Source organism: Heterodontus francisci, chromosome 24 (genome assembly GCF_036365525.1).
Source record: "Heterodontus francisci isolate sHetFra1 chromosome 24, sHetFra1.hap1, whole genome shotgun sequence".
NCBI classification, from domain to species: Eukaryota; Metazoa; Chordata; class Chondrichthyes; order Heterodontiformes; family Heterodontidae; genus Heterodontus; species Heterodontus francisci.
In genome coordinates, this window is record NC_090394.1 from 21532702 (window position 1) to 21554333 (window position 21632).

A 21632-nucleotide genomic window follows, 5' to 3' on the forward strand; every position below is an offset into this window, starting at 1 on the left:
ATGTTTCTATGCAGACACTGACTCACCTGTTGAAAAGGGTTTGGGTATCCAGTGTTGCATACCAGGTAGTAATTTAAAGCCTCTGCAGAAAGAAAAGTAAGTTGAAAAGTTACAATCCTTGAACATTTCATTGTCATTTGATAAATTCTTTAAACAGATATAAATAATGTGAAAGAAAAATATAGCCAGATGGTTTCAAGGTATAAACTTGTAAAAATCTAGTGCCTTGAAGGAAAATTGGGGAGGGAAAAAAACAGCAAACTTGATCAAACCTTTTAATTTATAAATAGCAGCAGTGCTGATGGCTTTTCCAGGATAATATATGAGGGAATGCAGAAAACATAACCACAAATCATAAGTGGATTTTGAAGATATTGTCCATAAGATGGAGAATTCAGCACCTTTGTTGCTACAGTATATTGTTTCCACTATGGGAAGAAGTGAGGCAGAGATAATGTTATATTACATACGCATGGTCTTAAATTGAGAAAACAGACAAGCTTACACAGCAGCAAGCAGAATATATGGCTGCTGAGCTGAGCTGTTAGTCTTCCAATCTGTCATCAAAGATCCAATATCCCACTTTAGCCTTCTAAATGCATTCAGCATGTCAGTGTGCTCATGTAATGATGTAAAATTGAGTCACGACATAAGCATCACTGACACACCAAATTAGGTCAGCATCTGTTGTGGGGTTGATTTTTTTTTTTTAAACTTGATATTTTTGTTTAAATATGAAGTATCCTGTGCCTCCTCTCTGCTGCAAGGTGTTGGGAACCAATTTGGAAAACAGACAGCCAATGCCTTCGAAGATATCCACAGCTGCAGATGGAACAGTGCCAGCTGTCTATTGTTAAAAATTAAACATATACATAAAATGTAAGAGCTATGTCAAAGTAAGCCATGCAAAGAAATTACCACCCCCCCCCCCTTTTCAGTAACTGTAATACACAATTTTGGCATGAGAAAATAAGATCGGAAAAAAAGAAAGTTTTTTGCTCCTCAACACAGTTCAGGATCCTGAATGAAGGGCCTACACGGAAACCTTAATTTGTCCTTTTCTTAAGATACAAACACACCCGCTTATGCATTTATGGTATTTTTTTAATCTCAGATTTCCAACATTTACAGGTTTTTTTAATGTACATAATCTCACTGTGTAGGATTCTCTCCCTTATAAATACAATATTCATCGTCTGACTACTTAGTTTTGAAAAGTCTCTCACACCAAGCAAGGAATAGCAGGACACTTATTCGCAAAATAATCAATGTATAGCAATCTATTTACAATGCATTTTGCAGTTTTCAAAGTAAATATTTTATATCATGTAACCACTGGAATGTTATTTTCTTTTGTTCCAAAACTGAATAATTTCAAGTAGAATCAGAAAATTGTTTTTTTTTAATCTCCACTGACAAATGCAACTGTCTCCAAAATATTTAGAAGATATATACTTTTGCCACTACTTTCCTTCTTGGTTGTCAATGAAGGATTCTAGATGGGTTGTGTGACATATATTGCCTAACAAAAAAGTGAAGTAATGATTGTGACTTTTGGCAGTTTAAACACCAAGTTTTAGGTTCTGAGCAGATTCACAGATTACGCTAAATGATGTATATGAAATAAGTGATTGAAGGACAGCAGGGTTGCCATCCAACATTTATTCTTCCAGCTTGACGGCTCCTTTACAATTCACTACAATTCTCAACAGTGGCCTTAAGTCATTCATTTTTTTTCCAATGATTCTTAATTACAGAGCCTCAGGGTTAGGCAGAAAACAAAACACAAATTTCAATTTGTATTGTTTTTGTTGCCTAGCCCCAAAGGTCCATAATTAAAATAATTAAATTGCATAAGAAAATATATACAATACATCGAAAGTACATAATTTTAGGGACTAAAGCAAATATTCCAGTGGCTGGCACCAATACCTAATCGAGACTTGTAATAATCTATAGATAAGCAAAAAAAGAAATTGGCTGCCTGAATGTTGCAGGAAGTCAGGTAACTCAGTGGGTTACAACAAATCACACTCTTTCAATAAATTTCAAGTGATTACCACTTTCAAGTTTTTAAAGTTCACACACATTGAATTATTTGCAATACCTATATGCATGCAGCCTAATGGTAACTACATTTTAGACCCGCTCACAGCAGATATTTAAGCATTTCCCATCATTGCACAGTACAAGCCTGTCCATTAGTTAGCTCGCCATTAGAAACTCATTTATTGTGTCAGGTGGTAAGGAATGGAGGCACGTGACAATTTTCAAGAAATAAATAGCACCCACTGTTTTGACAGAGACAATATTCTGCCTCATTGCAGCTTACTGAAGTTTCCATAGTGGAACAGTGTCATATCACTTTTAACATTGTACCTGATCTTAATTGAAGTTCAACTGCCCGAGCTGCCAGACCTATGCATCCTATTACACTATCTTAAAACTAAACTGCTGATAATTTCTATATTTTACAATATAGTTAAGCAGCCCATCGAAATAAATTTCATGACCCATCATCATCTTGGAATAACTTTTCGAAGCAACATTAAAAAATTAGATTTGGAGTTGCTTAATCTAGATGTCAAATTATTCCAATTACTAGTAAGATGCAAGATACTTGTCGTTTTGTTTTAAATTTTTAAAATTGTTTGAAACATTTCCAGGTAACTCTCCAGGAATATTAATTGCCATTTATCAGCTCGAGCCTTAATGTTGTCCACATCTTGCTGCATGAAGGCACAGACTGCTTCATTATCTGTGGAGCTGCAAATGGAACTGAATACTGCAATCATGAGCAAACATCTTCACTTCTGACCTTATGATGGAGGGAAGGACATTGATGAAGTAGCTAAAGGTGGTTGGGGCTAGGACACCACCCTGACGAACTCCTGCAGCGACGTCCTGGAGCTCAAATGATTGGCCTCCATCAAACCACAACCATATTCCTATGTTCCAGGTAGTGAAGAGTTTTCTCCCCGATTCCCACTGACTTCAATTGAATGAGGGCTCCTTGATGCCACACTCTCACCTCACCTCTGGAATTCAGTTCTTTTTGTCCATGTTTGGACCAAGGCTGTAATGAGGTATGGAGCGGAGTAGCCATGGCAGAATCTAAATTGAGCATGAGTGAGCAGGTTATTGGTGAATAAGTGCAGCTTGATAGTGTTGTCAAAGACAGCTCTCATCACTCTGCTGATTAAGTTATGGGGAGGTAAATGGCCAATTGTCTTCTTTTTGTGACCAGGACTTACATTGGCAATTTTCCACTTTTTCAGACAGACACTAAGGATGGGGATGTTCATGCAGCCTACTCCTCCAGTTAGTCCAGTTAATTGTCTGCCATCCATGACTGAATGTGACAGGACTGCAGAGTTTCGATCTGATCTGTTGGTTGCGGGATTGTTCATCACTGAACCAGGGTTGATACCCTGGCTTGATGGTTATGGTAGTGTGAGGGATGTGCTGAGCCATGAGCTAACCAATTGTGGTAGAATACAATTATACTACTGCTGAGGGCCCACTGTGTGTCATAAATGTCCAGTCTTGGGCTGCCATATTTGCTCTGAATGTATCTCATTTAGCACAGTGGTAGCACCACACAACACAGTGGGATGGTGTCCTCAATGTGAAGACTGGACTTTGTCTCCACAAGGACCGTGCAATGGTCATTCCTGCCAACACTATCATGGACAGATGCAATTGTGACAGGTAGGCTGGGAAGGACAAGGTCAAGTGTGATTCTCCCTAAGACTGGGTCTCTTAGTACATGTCGCAGGCCCACTCTGGCAGCTATGTCCTGAAGGACTTGGCTAGCTCGGTCAGTAGTGGCTATCGAGCAACTCTTGGGGATGGACATTGAAGTCCCTCACCCACAGTAAATTCTGTTCCCTTGCTGCCCTCAAGTGCTTCCTCCAAGTAGTGTTCAACACAGAGAAGTACTGATTCATCAGCTGAGGGAGGGCAGTTAGTGGTAATCATCAGAAGGTTTCCTTGTCCATGTTGGACCTAATGCCATGAGACTTCATGCAGTCCAGAGTGAATGACTTCCAAGGACACTCATTCGTGACTGTACAACACCATACCGCCACCTCTAGTGAGTCTACCGTGCCGGTAGGATAGGACATACCCACGGATGGTGATGGAGGAGTCTGGGGTATTGGATGAAGGTGGTATTTTATTTTTATTCATTCTGGATGCGAGCGTCTCTGGCAAGACCAGCATTTATTGCCCGTCTCTAATTGCCCTCGAGGAAGTGGTGGTGAGCTGCCTTCTTGAACAACTGCAGTTCATGTGGTGTAGGTACACCCACAGTACTGTTAGGGAGCAGGCTCCAGGATTTTGACCCAGCGACAGTGAAGTAACAGTGATATAATTCCAAGTCAGGATGGTGTGTGATTTGGAGGGTGACTTGCAGGTGCTGTCTCCCATGCATCTCCTATCCTTGTCCTTCTAGATGGTAAAGGGCCTGAGTTTGGAAGGTACTGTCGAAGGAAATGATTCTGAGAGTATGACTACATCAGGCTGCTTGCTTGTCTAGTCTGTAGGACAGTTCTCCTAATTTTACCGCAAGTCCCCAGATGTCAATGAACAGGACTTTTCAGGGTTGACTGGGCTGGGTATGCCTTCATCTTGTCTGGTGTCTGTCGATACCAGGTGGCCCATCCGATTTTATTATTATAGTTTTGCACAGCAGATACAGGGCGGCACAGTGGCGCAGTGGTTAGCACCACAGCCTCACAGCTCCAGCGACCCGGGTTCAATTCTGGGTACTGCCTGTGTGGAGTTTGCAAGTTCTCCCTGTGTCTGCGTGGGTTTCCTCCGGGTGCTCCGGTTTCCTCCCACAGCCAAAAGACTTGCAGGTTGATAGGTAAATTGGCCATTATAAATTGCCCCTCGTATAGGTAGGTGGTAGGGGAATATAGGGACAGGTGAGGAGGTGGTAGGAATATGGGATTAGTGTAGGATTAGTATAAATGGGTGGTTAATGGTCGGCACAGACTCGGTGGGCCGAAGGGCCTGTTTCAGTGCTGTATCTCTAAATCTAAAATCTAAATCTAAATGGCTTGCTGGGCCATTTCAGAGGGCAGTTAAGAGTCAGCACATTGCTATGGGTTTGGAGTCACACGTAGACCAGACTGGGTAAAGATGGCAGATTTCCCTCCCTAAAGGATATTCATGAACCAGATGGGTTTTTACAATAATTCGGGACTTTCAAGGCCACTACCAACTTTTTAAGTCCAGACTTCTTTAATTAACTAAACTTAAATTTCCCAGTAGCCATGGTGGGATTTGAACTAATATCTTCAAATCCTTAGCTCAGGCCTTTGGATTAACAGGCAAGTAACCTAATCACTTTGATACTGTACCCTTCTACTGACTTAATTGTATGGATGGGGAAGAAGAGAACTGACCATGTCATCCCAACACAAGCAAAGAAATTCCAGACCAAGAAAAATTATTGTTTTATGAATAATCACAATCTAATTATCCAGCTTATTCAGATCCAAAATGGAGCACCACATATAAGACATCAGATAAAATGAACAGTGCTCTTTCAATCGCAGCTTCCTAGCTACTGCCTCATTGCTCACAAAGGAAAGCATTCAGTCCAATTTACAGCTTATGATGAGAACAGACAGACCAATTACCCAAAGGTCTTCCTTTCTGATGAATCACAAAGACTGTCAAAGCTGTCTGGGAAACTGTACCAGACTGTAAGGTTATCAGACAATTTATAGAACTGCACTGTTTGAAATGTAAAAATACAATCCACAGCACAAATCCAAGATTGCTAGACAGACAAAAAATGTAAGTTTCCCCACTGATACTGAAGCTTATTCATTTACTTAAGACCTCAAAATGCTAACACCTTACAGTTGTAAGGATAGCTCTACCACATTTCTCTGCAGTTGAGTTTACAGTGAAGTGTATCCCCATAATTTGACCTGTACCATACTTCATTTGGGTCAGAATTCTGCTCCCTCAAACCAAACGGGAGTTAGATGCTTTCATTTGGGTTGTATGCATCTTGTATTTATGCTTTTGCTTTGCGGATATAGCAAACAAATATAGGAAAATCTCAGGTTTCCAGCATTTGCAATATTTTGCTCTTATTTTAATCCTTCATTCATTGTCACTTCTCTTCCAGGAATGCCCAACTTGAAGTTCTGCTCGTTTCTCAGACAGGATTACCGTTTGTCTATTTTACCTTGTCTCTTATCTTGTTCACCTTCTGCTATCTGTTTCCCACTTCATGTTTGAACAGGCACCTACTGAAGCTTGCTTTCACAGCTACATTGCTTTCCTCAGCAACCAGCTCCTACTTCTCCCATGCCAACTTAAATTCCACTCATATTTCAGATTCACCCATGATTCAACACTGAGCTCAACTAATTCAGATCATAAGCACTGCACTCGTTTTCTCAGACAGGAGACGCTCTGTGAATGGCTCTGCTGTTGCCATTTACACCTCCTCTGGACCCATCTTTTGCTTCTATACTTGTCACATTGCCACCCTCTTTTGCCTTTTGTCATTTAATGGCTAGGGCCTTCAACCCTAATATGGACTTTACCCTTTGTTTCTTTCCCTCCCCCACACACCATCCCCCACCCCAAAACTTGGCTCTGCACTTGCTTATAAATTGTTAAACCTTTCATTTCTTCCAGTTCTGTTAAAAGATCATCGACCTGAAAAGTTAACTATTTCTCTCTTCACAGATGTTCCATGACCTGCTGAAAATTTCCAGCATTTTGTCTTTTAATTTTAGAAAAACTTCTTGTTGCATAAAAAAATACCCCATGAATATGGATTCCTTAACCAAGGAAGTATATACTTGCCTTGGAGGGAGTGCAACAAAGGTTCATTAGACTGACTCCTAGAATAAGGGGACTGTCCTCTGATGAGAGACTGAGTAGACTAGGCCCATATTTCCTCAAATTTATAAGAATGATAGGTGATCTCATTGAAACACAAAATTCTTAAAGGGCTTGACAGGGTAGATGGTGCAAAGATATTTCCTCTGGCTGGGGAATCTAGAACCAGGGGGCAGAGTTTCAGAATAGGGGCCGGCCATTTAGGACTGAGATAAAGAGAAATTTCTTCATTCAAAGGGTTGTGAATTTATTTTTTATTTTATTTAGAGATACAGCACTGAAACAGGCCCTTCGGCCCACCGAGTCTGTGCCGACCAAGAACCACCCATTTATACTAATCCTACAGTAATCCCATATTCCCTACCACCTACCTACACTAGGGGCAATTTACAATGGCCAATTTACCTATCACCTGCAAGTCTTTGGCGGTGGGAGGAAAATGGAGCGAGCACCCGGCGAAAACCCACACGATCACAGGGAGAACTTGCAAACTCCACACAGGCAGTACCCAGAATTGAACCCAGGTCCCTGGAGCTGTGAGGCTTCGGTGCTGCAGTGCTAACCACTGCGCCGCCCAAATCTTTGGAGTTCTCTACTCCAGAGGGCTGTGGATGCTCAATCATTGAGGATATTCAAGACAGAGATCGATAGATTTTTGTATACTAAGAAAATTAATGGATATAGGGATCAGGTGTGAAGGTGCAGTTGAGGTAGAAAATCAGCCATGATTATATTGAATGGCGGAGTAGGCTTGAAGGGCCAAATGGCCTCCTCCTCCTGTTGTGATTTCTTCTCTTATGTTACGGTCGTTATGATGAGAAATAGCAGACCTAACCTTCTGCAGCAAGTTCAATTTGTAGTTATGGCACAAACCCAGCAATTTTTGACACTCGTGGGTAGACTGACTGAGAGTTCCCATTTTTGCGAGGTCAATGATCACAAATCATCCAGCGTCTTCAACTCACAATGTATCTTGCCCCCGTCATAAATTGGTGGGGGTTTTTATGCACTAGTAACTGCATACCCCCTGAACATGCTGTTATTTTTCCAGAAAATTCAGGGTCATAATGTAAATAATGTATGCACGCTCATATGTGAAAATCCAGAATATTTTCAAAATACTGGACAACCAACATCAAATTTCCAATACATACGCAAAACAATCTCTAATCCTGAAATAAATAAACTGACAGAAGTGGATTATTCACATTTCTTGACAGAAAGTTATAAAACAGACCATAAAAAACAATTATTTTCATTAATGAGCAATTAATGATGCAAAGGCTGGAGGGGGGGTAACCTTAAACTGGTTTACAAAGAACACAACTTGCACTTTGAAGACATTTTATGCCCAGAAATAAAAGGATGAAAATTCTGCTGATGTATCAGAAAATTACACAATACCCTGATTAAACACATTTTATCTGATCTGCTTTTACAATCGAGTGTTTTTAATAAGATTAGTAATGTTGAGAAAAACTCATCAAGGTGTTATGGTTGAGCAGTCCTGTAGTTCTTTGAAGCTCCTGTCTTCGGAAGATAATGTTTGATTAAAACATAACAAATCAATTAAAATATGATTTGACAATATCTAGTCACTGAAGAGGATCCATCACAGATCAACAGCTAAAATAATTCATACTGGATTGTATTCATAACTGTAATCAATATAACAATTTGTTAATGATGCTAACCCCTTAAGTTGGCCAACAAAAGTATTTTTCTAAGCCTGTGAGCAAGTAAGAATGATGGTTGAAAGCAAGTATGTAGCCACTTAGTTTTTGATCTCTCTAGACTTGAGTATTCCAATGCTCATCTGGCCAGACTTCCAACTTCCATAAACTTGAACTCATTCAAAATTCTGCTGCCCATATGCTCTGAGCCCTGCTGAGACATCATGCATGTATGGCTTAGTTCTCGGTCTGACAATGCCTCAACTTTAAAAAATCTCCTCCTGGTTTTCAAATCCCTCAATGGCCTCACCCCTATCTCTATAACCTAAAGCATTTCAGAGTAACTGGAGTTCAGATGGAAGTTGTCATTTACAAATAAACTTCAAAATGAAGTTCAACTATCCATTAACTGCAAGCAAAATTTTCAATGAACAGATAAGCTAGGATGCCAGAAACTTGACAGATTTATTCATCACAAAAGAATGTCAATACATCCAGGAGAGACAAGATTGGATAAATTTAAAGTAGTATCCCTTACAGAAAAGATTTGAAACTTGCACTAGAGCAAGCCCAAAGGAACACCTTGAGCCTTGTTGTACCATTAGAAACAGGCACTTACCTGCAAAGCAGCGAAGCTTGAATTTTACTAATTGAGATTTCTCCCTACATAGCTCCTGCACTATATTACATATAGCTATTTCTGGGTCAACTGGCCACCATGGCAAAAAGTAGTCCTCAGATTAGACACCATGAGACAAGTTATTAACTACAAGCCTATTAATTACTAGATAGTTTATTTTGTTGGTGAAAAAGTAAACCATTATCCCAACATCTTCAATGTGGTGTTAAATAAGAGATAACTTGCACTGAATTTATCAAGTTCTGTTCAAGGACAACATACCTTTAGCAATAAGGCCATGCTCATCTGCCATTTTGGAGACATATGCATCAGGAGACACGCAGAAGTCACTAGAACCCTGATCAAGAGATGAAAACACAAAGTTAATAATGTGGAATTACAGAATAGTCAATGAATACTATCTCGGAGCAGATGTGGAAAGAGTCAATGCATTTCTTAATACTAACGGGTTAGGTCAAATCTATGACTGTTTGCACTGGCTTTAAATATAGATACAAAAATCTCTGATCACAAGTACACAGCTATACTGAATCAGGGATATCCTAATACAATGACATTGTGATAAAAACAATGGAGATTGATGCCATCATTGTCAGGCCATCTGGAGATTTCATAGCTTACGATCTGAAAAATGACATTTGAGTTATTTTCTGAACAAATGTTAAAACGCTTAAATACTTCCAAATGTGAAGCAGCAAAAATTCTATTTTAACCTTCAGCTTTGAATTAAGTTAAAAAAAACCAATAAGCATCATACTACTTTCTTTTCAATCGTGAATATCATGTTAATTTCTCAAATGATCTCTCTCCTTCTACACCCGCCCACACCACTTCCCCCTCCAAACCGGTCTCAACACAAATACATGCTATCACAGCCCAGGACGTGGCTCTGATTATTAAGAACCTACTTGATGTGAAGCTGGTTTGTGCTGAGTTATCCTTGTCTGATGAAAAATGCAGCTTAATAGTTCTACACTTTGGCTTAGAAAAAGTGATTTTTCTCAGCGAGCAACCACAATTGCAGGAAGCACTGATTGGGAAATCATGGGTCTTTTTTCTTTGATCTTCTACCCACTCCCTTAAATAGATGGGAACTCAATTTCCTGATCCATTCTCTGTCAGCCCATTCTGACGGCATCCTACAGAATCAGCGTACATTCCTCAAAAGGTGCTTGATGGTGATCGCCTTAAGGGCCCTTAACTGTATGCAAATCTCTAGTTGACCTTGCAAAATAGTTCCTAACTCTTCAGTACTTATGAAAGATCAGAGTCTGTTAATCCTGGAACTTCAAAGATGATACAAATCCCTGCAGCGTGGCCGCTTGCAGATCCCTTTTCAAGGTTTACCAATCATGTGGCATCAACATGGATTTTACAGTGGCACAACAACTGATCACGTAGTTGAGTACAGCTTTGAAACCCCATTCTTGGTTTTCAAATTGCATTGTTAGACTTTGCTGGAAAACTGAGGCGGATTAGGAGGAAACATTGAGGCTTTCACAACAGCTGCTGAAAGGAGTCACCTAGAGGTTGGATTTGGCACAGTGTATGCATTTTCCCAGAACACTGCGTATACCCAGCACTGGGTTGCAGAAAGACAAGTAAACTCATCCAACTGGTGGAACCAAAATTCAATGGAAATCTACCAGTGCTCGCACAGGAATATATGAACATACGAATTAGGAGCAGGAGTAGACCCTTTGAGCCTGCTCTGCTATTCAATAAGATCATGGCTGATCTGATTGTAACCTCAACTCCAAATTCCTGCCTACCCTCAATAACCTTTCACCCCTTGCTTATCAAGAATCTATCTACCTCAGCCTTAAAAATATTCAGGACTCTGCTTCTGCCGCCTTTTGAGAAAGAGTTCCAAAGACTCACGATTCTCAAAGAAAACATTTCTCCTCATCTCTGTCTTAAATGGACGACCCCTTATTTTTAAACAGTGACCCCTAGTTCCAGATTCTCCCACTAGAGGCAGCATCCTTTCCACATCCACCCTATCACGACCCCTCAGGATCTTATATGCTTCAATCAAGTCGCCTCTTACTTTTCTAAACTACAGCAGATACAAGCCTAGCCCGTCCAACCTTTCCTCATAAGACAACACGCCCATTCCAGGTATTAGTCTAGTAAACTTTCTCTAAACTGCTTCCAACGCATTTACATCCTTCCTTAAATAAAGAGACCAATACTGTATACAGTACGCCAGATGCGGTCTCACCAATGCCCTGTATAGCTGAAGCAAAACCTCCCTACTTTTGTGTTCAATTCCACTCGCAATAAATAGCATTCTATTAGCTTTCCCAATTACATGCTGTACCTACATACAGGTTCTTGCAATTCATGCACTAGGATACCCAGATCCCTCTGTATCGGAGCTCTGCAATCTCTCACCATTTAGATAATATGCTTTTTTATTCTTCCTGCCAAAGTGGACAATTTCACATTTTCCCACATTATACTCCATTTGCCAGATCTATGCCCACTCACTTAACCTATCTATACCCCGATGTAGCCTCATGTCCTCTTCACAACTTACTTTCTTACCAATCTTTGTGTCATCAGCAAATTTAGTGACCATACCTTCAGTCCCTTCATCTAAGTCATTTATATAAATTGTAAAAAAGTTGAGGCCCCAGCACAGATCCCTGTGGTACACCACTCGTTGCATCTTTCCAACCAGAAAATGACCCATTTATGCCCACTATCTGTTTCCTGTTAGCTAGCCAATCTTCTATCCATGCCATTATGTTACCCCCTACACCATGAGCTTTTATTTTCCACAATATCCTTTGACTTGGCACCTTATCAAATGCCTTCTGAAAATCTAAGTACAATACATCCACCGGTTCCCCTTTACCCGCAGTAAATGTTATTTGTTCAAAGAACTCCAATAAATTGGTTAAACATGATTTCTCTTTCACAAAACCATGTTGACTCTGCCTGATTACCTTGAATTTTCCAAAATGCCCTGCTATAACGTCTTTAATAATGGCTTCTAATATTTTCCCTATGACATATGTTAAGTTAACTGGCCTGTAGTTTCCTGCTTTCTGTCTCCCTCCCTTTTTGAATAAAGGAGTTACATTCACTATTTTCCAATCTAAAGGAATCTTCCCTGAATCTAGGGAATTTTGGAAAATTAAAACTAACACATCAACTATCTCACTAGCCATTTCTTTTAAGACCCTAGGATGAAGTCCATCCGGACCCGGGACTTGTCAGCCCACAGCTCCAACAATTTGTTCAGTACCATTTCCCTGGTGCTTGTAATTTTTTTTGAGTTCCTCCCTCCCTTCCATTTCCTGACTTACAGCTAATACTGGGATGTTACTTGTATCCTCAATAGTGAAGATCGATGCTAAATATCTGTTCAATTCATCTGCCATCTCCTTATTATACATTATTAATTCCCCAGACTCACTTTATTAACTTTTCTTTTTTAAATATCTATAGAAACTCTTACTATCTGTTTTATATTTCTAGCTGGCTTTCTCTCGTAGTCTAATTTTTCCCTCAATCTTTTCGTCATTCTTTGCTTTTTTAAAAAATATTCTGTCCAATCTTCTGACCTGCCACCCATCTTTGTGCAATTATATGCTTTTTCTTTACTTTTGATACTATCTTTAACTTTTTTTTAAGTTAACCATGGATGATGGGTCCTCCCCTTGGAATTTTTCTTTCTTGTTGCAATATATCTATTCTGTGTCTTCTTAAATATCTGTCACTGCATCTCTATTGACCTATCCCTGAAACTACTTTGCCACTTCACTTCAGCTAGCTCTGCTTTCATGTCCTCATAATTGCCCTTATTTAAGTTTCAAATACTAGTCTTCAACCCACTTTTCTCTCCCTCAAATGGAATGTAAAATTCATTCATATCATGATTGCTGCTGCCTAGGGGTGCCTTCACTATGAGGTCATTAACTAATCCTGTTTCATTGAACAATACCAGGTCTAGTAAAGCCTGCTCTCTGGTTGGCTCCAGAAAGTGCTGTTCTAAGAAACTATCCCAAAAACATTCTATGAACTCCTCATCTAGGCTACCTTTGCCAATCTGATTTTTCCAGTCTATATGTAGATTAAAATCCCCCATGATTATCACCGTACCTTTCTGACAAGCTCCCATTATTTCTTGCTTTATACCCGAACTACTGTGTGGTTATTGTTAGTGGGCCTGTACACCACTACCACAAGTGACTTCTTGCCTTTATCACTTCTCAAACCGCTTCTACATCCTGGTTTCCTGAACACAGACCATCCCTCTCTATTGCGCTAATACCATCATTAATTAACAGAGTCACGCCTCTACCTTTTTCTAGCTTCCTGTCCTTCCTAAATGTCATATTCTTTTGGGCCTCCTTATCTCGAGAGACAATGGATACGCGCCTGGAGGTGGTCAGTGGTTTGTGAAGCAGCACCTGGAGCGACTATAAAGGCCAATTCTGGAGTGACAGGCTCTTCCACAGGTGCTGCAGAGAAATTTGTTTGTCGGGTCTGTTGCACAGTTGGCTCTCCCCTTGCGCCTCTGTCTTTTTTCCTGCCAACTACTAAGTCTCTTCGACTCGCCACAATTTAGCCCTGTCTTTATGGCTGCCCGCCAGCTCTGGCGAATGCTGGCAACTGACTCCCACGACTTGTGATCAATGTCACACGATTTCATGTCGCGTTTGCAGACGTCTTTATAGCAGAGACATGGACGGCCGGTGGGTCTGATACCAGTGGCGAGCTCGCTGTACAATGTGTCTTTGGGGATCCTGCCATCTTCCATGCGGCTCACACGGCCAAGCCATCTCAAGCGCCGCTGACTCAGTAGTGTGTATAAGCTGGGGGTGTTGGCCGCTTCAAGGACTTCTGTGTTGGAGATATAGTCCTGCCACCTGATGCCAAGTATTCTCCGAAGGCAGCGAAGATGGAATGAATTGAGACGTCGCTCTTGGCTGGCATACGTTGTCCAGGCCTCGCTGCCGTAGAGCAAGGTACTGAGGACACAGGCCTGATACACTCGGACTTTTGTGTTCCGTGTCAGTGCGCCATTTTCCCACACTCTCTTGGCCAGTCTGGACATAGCAGTGGAAGCCTTACCCATGCGCTTGTTGATTTCTGCATCTAGAGACAGGTTACTGGTGATAGTTGAGCCTAGGTAGGTGAACTCTTGAACCACTTCCAGAGCGTGGTCGCCAATATTGTTGGATGGAGCATTTCTGACGTCCTGCCCCATGATGTTCGTTTTCTTGAGGCTGATGGTTAGGCCAAATTCATTGCAGGCAGCCGCAACGCCTCTACCTTTTTCTAGCTTCCTGTCCTTCCCAAATGTCATATACCCTTCAATATTCAGGTCCCAATCCATATCATCCTGCAGCCATGTCTCTGAAATGGCTATCAAATCGTACTTATTTATTTCTATTTGCGCTATCAGTTTTGTTTCAAATGCTACGTGTATTCAGATACGCAGTCTTTAGTTTCGTCCTTTTATTATTAGTGTAACCTCTAACCTTATCTGATTTACTCCTAGATTTGTACTCTGTTCCTTCCTGTCACAGTATGTTTATCATTTCCCATATTAATACCTTTCTCTCTTGTCTAATATATATTCTTTGATTTATCACATCTTCCCAAATTTGATCCCTTGCCCCAACTATTTTATTTAAAACTCTCTTTACTTCCCTAGTTAAGCGGCTTGCTAGGGCTTGCCAGCACAATTCAGGTGAAGACCGTTCCAATGGTACACCTCCCACTTTCCCCAGCACTGGTGTCAATGCCCAACAAACCGCTATCCATTTCTACCAAACCCGTCTTTGAGCCATGCATTCATTTGTCAAATCTTATTTGCCGTATGCCAATTTGCATGTAGCTCAGATGATAATCCAAAGATTATTACCTTTGAGGTTCTGCTTCTTAATTTGGTGCCTAGATCCTCCTACTGACTATGCAGAACCTCTTTCCTTGTTCTGTCTATGTTGTTGGTACCCACATGGACCACAACGACTGGATCCTCCCCCTCCCACTGTCCTAAGTTCCTCTCCAGCCCTGAGCAGATGTTCTGAGCCCTGACACTGGGCAGGCAACACAGCCTTCTGGACTTTCACTGTTTGCTGTAATCTGTATAGTTTTAGGTGGCTTAACTCCAGCAATGCTGTGTTGAGAAGGATGGGGGCAATGCACTCAAACATGTTACATCTGTTGAACTGGTCAACCATGCACCTCATGAGATATCTCTGGTATCTACTATCCACCCAGCTCAACACGTATTTCAGTTGTTTAACAAATAATAACTATTTTTTTTTGGGAGGGGAAGGGAAGGGAGGGAGCAAAATCTCGGGGTCAAATTAGACCTGAAATGGTACATCTGGTAATGAAAGGTTGGACGGAACCAATATTCCTCGGCAGACTCAGTAATCAGATCTTTTAGCCAGGCAAGTCTTAAGTACTCCAGGTAGACTCGTCACTGAAAGCTGGCATTCTTCTCACTCAGCTCCATACAGCCCTGCAAAGTCCATGTCTTAATAGACTGAGTAGTCCTAGCTGGACAAGCAGTAGGAAACCTCAATGCTCTGTGTTCCTCCACTGAGCACTTCTAAGCAGTTTAATTCTAGCAGTGCCCCTGAGGTTCAGGGTCATTAAGCCTTCGCTGTTGTCAGCCTGCATCAAAGTAGTCTGCAATGTGGAAGTGGGGTGGGCTCCTATGGGAAGAGCATGTACATTCCATTCAAAAGATAGAAAAGATACTTGTTCGGATTTCTCAGGCTCCTGATTTGGAGATTAAAAGTTGCATTGGATTTCCACATATGGCAGATACCCAGTTGCCATAAAAAGTGGATTTCATCAATTCCTGATGTTCCATTTGCCTATTCCCTTACGTCATCTAAGGCATGCTTTCATGCCCTCCTTTGCTTGATCTATTCAACTTATCCAGATAATAACAAATCCAAGAACTTTCCTCCTAACCCTTGAATAATGTACCACAAAGATGTCATTTCTTTCCCCATCATAATCAGCCTCATCACTTATCTCAGGTATGTTCAAGAGTATATTCTTGATCATTCTTGTCCAACTTATTTTCAAAATACCACAGCTCAAATGTCATCAACGATAAATATGCAATGCCGATTTTCACGTCTTCAATCATGTTAACTATACGTATCTTATGCATTCTAATTACTACTAGCTTGATTTGTCAGTTGTACAGCAACACCTCCACATTGTGAAATGTCTTTTGTGCAATTACCAAGCTCAGTTTCTACAACTTTCCCTCATATGAAGCCCAGATAATTCAATCCTACTTGCACGTACACATTTCTTATTGGCTGTATGTTTGAGGCCTGAAGGTTTGGAAAAGGCTGCTTATTTTAGTGGTGTTGCTTCAATAACAAATAAATCCTAAATCAGAACACTAAGATCTGCTGGCGTCAGTAAAGATACATAAACAGAATATAAATGTAAACTTTAAATGCTGCCGACTAAGCTCCAAGGAATGCAACAATGCAGTCCACAAAAACAAAAAGCTGAGACATCCTAAATCTGCCCTTTCCTCCTTTCCTATATGACATGGTGTTTATCAAGCCTAAATGTGACTCCAGACCCATAACAATGTGGTTGACTTTTAAATGCCCTCTGAAGTGGCCTAGCAAGTCATCCAGTTTTATCAAACCTCTACAAAAAGGTCTAATAAGAATAAATCCGAACGGACCACCCGGATCAAACTTGGCACGACACGACAAAGCAACACAGAGCCCAATCTGCAAAGTCCTACTCATCAGTATCTGATGCTGATTGTAAATTAATTGTGTTTAATTGTATGCAGGTAGTGGGCATTAACTGGACATTCACTTGATCCCCATCCCTACAGAAACAGACTAAAACTATGGTTGCTGGGTTAGGTACATGATTGTAATGGGTAACTTGGTAAATAAATATCAAAGTGTGTAAAGCTTGGCTCCAGTTCTATGCTTCACCAACTGGCTTTCTGGAATAGAACATCTGGGGACTTACTCCAAAATTGGGAGAGCTGTCCCACAGACTAGTCTGACAGTCATACTCACAGAATCAGACACTTCAGTCAACATCCCAGACTCCTCCATCACCATCCCTGGCTATGTCCTGTCCACCAGTAGGACAGACCCACCAGAGGTGGCGGCAGAGGTACAGTTGGGAGGGAGTAGCCTTGGGAATCTTCAACATGGGGTCTGGACTCCCTGAGATCTCATGGCATCAGGTCAAACATGGGCAAGGCAACGTCATACTGTAAACCATCTACCTCCCTCCCTCAACTAATGAATTAGTATTCCTCCATGTTGAGCAATGACTGGAAGAAGCACTGAGGGTAGCAAGGGCACTGAATGTACCCTGGATGGGGGAATTCAATGTCCATCATGAAAAATGCTCAGTAGCACCACTACTGACTGCATTGGTTGAATCTTGCAGGACATAGCTGCCAGACTGGGCATGTGGCAGGTGGTGAGAGAACCAACACAAGGGAGAAACCTACCTGACGCCCTTACGAACCGACCTGTCACAGATGCACATCTATCTGTAACAGTATTGGTAAGAGTGAGCTCCACGCAGTCCTTCTGGAGACCAAGTTTTGTCTTCAAAGTGAGGACACCCTCCATCATGTTATGAGGCACTACCACTGTGCTAAATGGGATAGATTCAGAACAATCTAGCAACTCAAAACTGGGCATCAATGAGGCACTGGAGGCCTTTAGAAGCAGAATTGTATTCCACCACAATCTGTAACCCCATGCCCAGCACATCCCTCACTCTACCATTACCATCAAGCCAGAGGACCAACCCTGTTTCAATGAAGAGCATAGAAGAGTATGTCAAATGCAGCACTAGGTGTACGTGAAAATGAGATGCCAACCCGGTGAAGCTACAACACAGCACTACATGCATGCTGAACAGTGGAAGCAACATGTTACATACAGAGTTAAGCGATTCTACAACCAACAGGTCAGATCAAAGCTCTGCAGTCCTGCCACATCCAGTTATGAATGGTGAACAATTAAAGAAACGGGAGGAGGCAGCTTCACAAACAACCCCATCCCTCAACAATGCGTGCAAAAGGCAAGGCTGAAGCATTTGCAACCATCTTTCGCCAGAAGTACCAAGTAGATGATCCATCTCAGCCTCTTCCTGAGGTGACTACCATCACAGATGCCAGTCTTCAGTCAACTAGATTCATGCCACATGGTATAAAGAAACAGCTGAGCACAATGGATATGAGAAAGGCTACAGGCCTTGACAACATCGTGGCTGCAGCACTGAAGACTTGTGCTCCCGAATTAACTGCCCTGCTGTTCCAGCACAGTTCCCACACTGGCATCTACATGACCAAGCAGAAAATTTCCCAAGTATGTCCTATTCACAGAAAGACAACTCCAATCCAGTTGATTACTGCCCCATCAGTCTACTGTCAAACATCAGCAAAGTTATGGATTGTGTCATCGATAGTGCTATCAAGCGGCACTTACATAGCAATAACCTGGCTCACCAATGCTCAGTTTGAGTTTTGCCAGGACCTCCCAGCTCCAGACCTCATTACAACCTTGGTCCCAACATGGATGAAACAGCTGAATTTCAGATGTGACATGAGGGTGACTACCCTTGACATCAAGGCAGCATTTGACTGAGTGTGGCATCAAGGAACCCTAGTAAAATTGAAGTCAATGGGAAACAGGAGGAAAATGCTCGACTGACTTCAGTCATACCTAACAAAGGAAGATATTGTTGGAGGCCAATCATTGCAGCCCCATGGCATCGCTGCAGGAGCTCCTCAGTGCAGTGTCCTAAGCCCAACCATCTTCTGTTGCTTCATCATTGACTTCCCCTTTATCATATGGTTAGAGATGGGGACGTATGCTGGCGATTGCAGTGTTCGGTTCCATTTGCCACTCCTCAGATAATAAAGTAGTCCATGCCCGCAGATAGCAAGACCTAAATTTAACATTCACACCGCACAAGTGCTGGGTAATGACCATCTCCAACAAGAGAGAATCTAACCACCTCTCACTGACATTCAACGAGATTGCCATCACTGAATCTCCCATCATCAATTGTTAATGGTAGGTGAAGGGTATTGTTTAATTAAGGACTTCAAGTGGCTATAAAGAGAGCCTGTTGGGACACAGTGGGGGGAAAGAAAGCAGAGAGATCTCATGCTGCATTCTGTGAATAAACCAACTATCAAGAAAAGGATCTGTAGCTAGCTTCATTTTTCACCATTTGGCTTGGAGCTGTTCAACATCAAAATCCTGGGAGTCACCACTGACCAGAAATTTAACTGGACCAGCTATATACTGTGACTACAAGAGGTCAGAGGTTAGGAATCCCGCAGTGAGTAACTCACCTCCTGACTCCCCAAAGCCTGGCCACCATGTACAAGGCACAAGTCAGGAGTGTGATGGAATACTCCCCACTTGCCTGGATGGGTACAGCTCCAACAACACTCAAGAAGCTCGACACCATTCAGGACAAAGCAGCCCACTTGATTGGCACCCCCTCCGCAAACATTCACTCCATCCACCACCAACGCACAGTGGCAGCAGTGTGTACCATGTACAAGATGCACTGCAACAATGCACCAAGGTTCCTGAAACGGCACCTTCCAAACCCGCGACCGCTACCACCTAGAAGGACAAGGGCAGCAGATGCATGGGAACACAACCACCTGCAAGTTCCCCTCCAAGCCACACACCATCCTGATTTGGAACTATATCGCCATTCCTTCACTGTCACTGAGTCAAAATCCTGGAACTCCCTTCCTAACAGCACAGTGGGTATACCTACACCACATGGACTGCAGTAGTTCAAGAAGACCACCACCACCTTCTCAAGGGAAATTATGGATGGGCCATAAATGCTGGCCTAGCCAGCGACGCCCACATCCCATGAACTATTTTTTTTTAAAATTGGAATATGGAAGGGTATTCCTTCAATCTCAAGAGTTATCAGAGTGAAATTTCAGAGTCTGCAAAAAATGGAAGTTGTGCATTGGAAAGGGAGAAATAGTGACAATGTGAAAGCATAGTCTTGCAGAGTGAAAGAATAGTAGGATGTGGGAGCATAAGGGACGGAGAATGACACATCTGGGAATTGTGTGTCAGGCTCTTAATAGTAATGGGAAATGGATGCTGGGATCTGAGGGCAGCAGGCAAGGTGCCTGAAGCATCTGGGAAATAGGTGAGGGGCAACTGGAAAGTGACACATTGGTGTAGGAGGGCATTGAGGGATACAGAAGTAGAGAACTTTGGTAGAGATGATTTTGCAGTAGGAAATAGATAAGGCCCACATGCAAAAACAAGTATTTCAATATTTTGGTTGTCATTTGAACTTTGTTCCTCCAGAGTGATTTTCAATTCACCCTTCATAAATACCAGCAAACATATGTGGCATCATATGCAAGATTACAATATTCACTACATGAAACAAGGGTTTATGCTATAATCATCAGATCACACTAACGTTTAAGCAGGTACTGGGCAGTAAGCTGAACTCTATAGAAGATTAAATCACAAAGAGACCATTTAGCTCACTGAGTTTGTGCCATCTCTGTGTAAGAGCAATCCAAAACAAATCCCACTGCCCTGCTTTCTACTCATAACTCTGTCCCTTTTTCTGCTTCAAACATTTTAATTTTACCTTAAGGGATGCAACAATTTCTGCCTCAACCAGCTTCTGTGGCAAAGCATGCAAACCCTCTGTGCAAAGAAATTACTCCTAACCTCTCTGCTCAATCTCAGTGAGGATTTCAAATTGACAACCCCTGGTCAACAACTCCTCAGAGGAAATACTCTCTCCATGTCGCTTTAGCAAAATTCTTGATAATTTTTCAAGCCTCTATCAAGTTTTTTCATTTAATAGTAAAATGCAATATGTACAAGCAGATCAATCAATATCAGCATCAGCTTGAAATACATAATGCATGAGAAAGCATTTCAAGAAACAAACATTAAAAGTACACAGATTATCATAAAAGAAAGCAGTGCAGCAAAGTAATAATTTCTATTGAGGGTGGCAAAAAAAAAAGTAGGAACTTGAGGAAATGCTCACCTTAGTTTCATGAGGCACTGATTTGACTACATTCCTCCCCCTCCTCCCTCCCTATCTGTTATCTCCTCCAGCCCCACAACCGTCCGAGATATCTGCACTCCTCTAATTCTGGCCTCTTGTGCACCCCACTGGGGCCATGCCCTCAGTTTGCCTAGACCCCAAGCTTTGGAATACCACTAACCAAATCCAAAAAAATGAATTATAATCTTAAAATATAGTTAATGACTATTGAGAATTTGACCACCACAAGAGACTCACAGCTTGCATCTAGCCTAGACTCTCCTAGGAATCAAAGAAGGTGGATCTTAACTAGAAATTGAGTTATACAGCTTTAATTGGGAAATAAAGGGGGCTGAACCAAGTTGCAAAAGAGGTAACAACCCCAT

The 21632-nt window shown here is 41.6% G+C and overlaps 1 protein-coding gene across 4 annotated transcripts in view; it reads right to left on the minus strand.

Moving 5' to 3' along the window:
* The window catches only part of LOC137383234 (protein tweety homolog 3-like), a 216094-nt gene that overhangs the window by 66156 nt on the left and 128306 nt on the right, over positions 1 to 21632 (minus strand). For all 4 annotated transcript variants that reach the window (XM_068055745.1, XM_068055746.1, XM_068055744.1 and 1 more), the window contains exons 7-8: positions 9451 to 9526; positions 27 to 82 (exon numbers count right to left, since the gene is read on the minus strand). In XM_068055745.1, coding sequence (XP_067911846.1) covers positions 27 to 82; positions 9451 to 9526 — 132 coding nt within the window. The remainder of the gene's footprint in view (positions 1 to 26; positions 83 to 9450; positions 9527 to 21632) is intronic.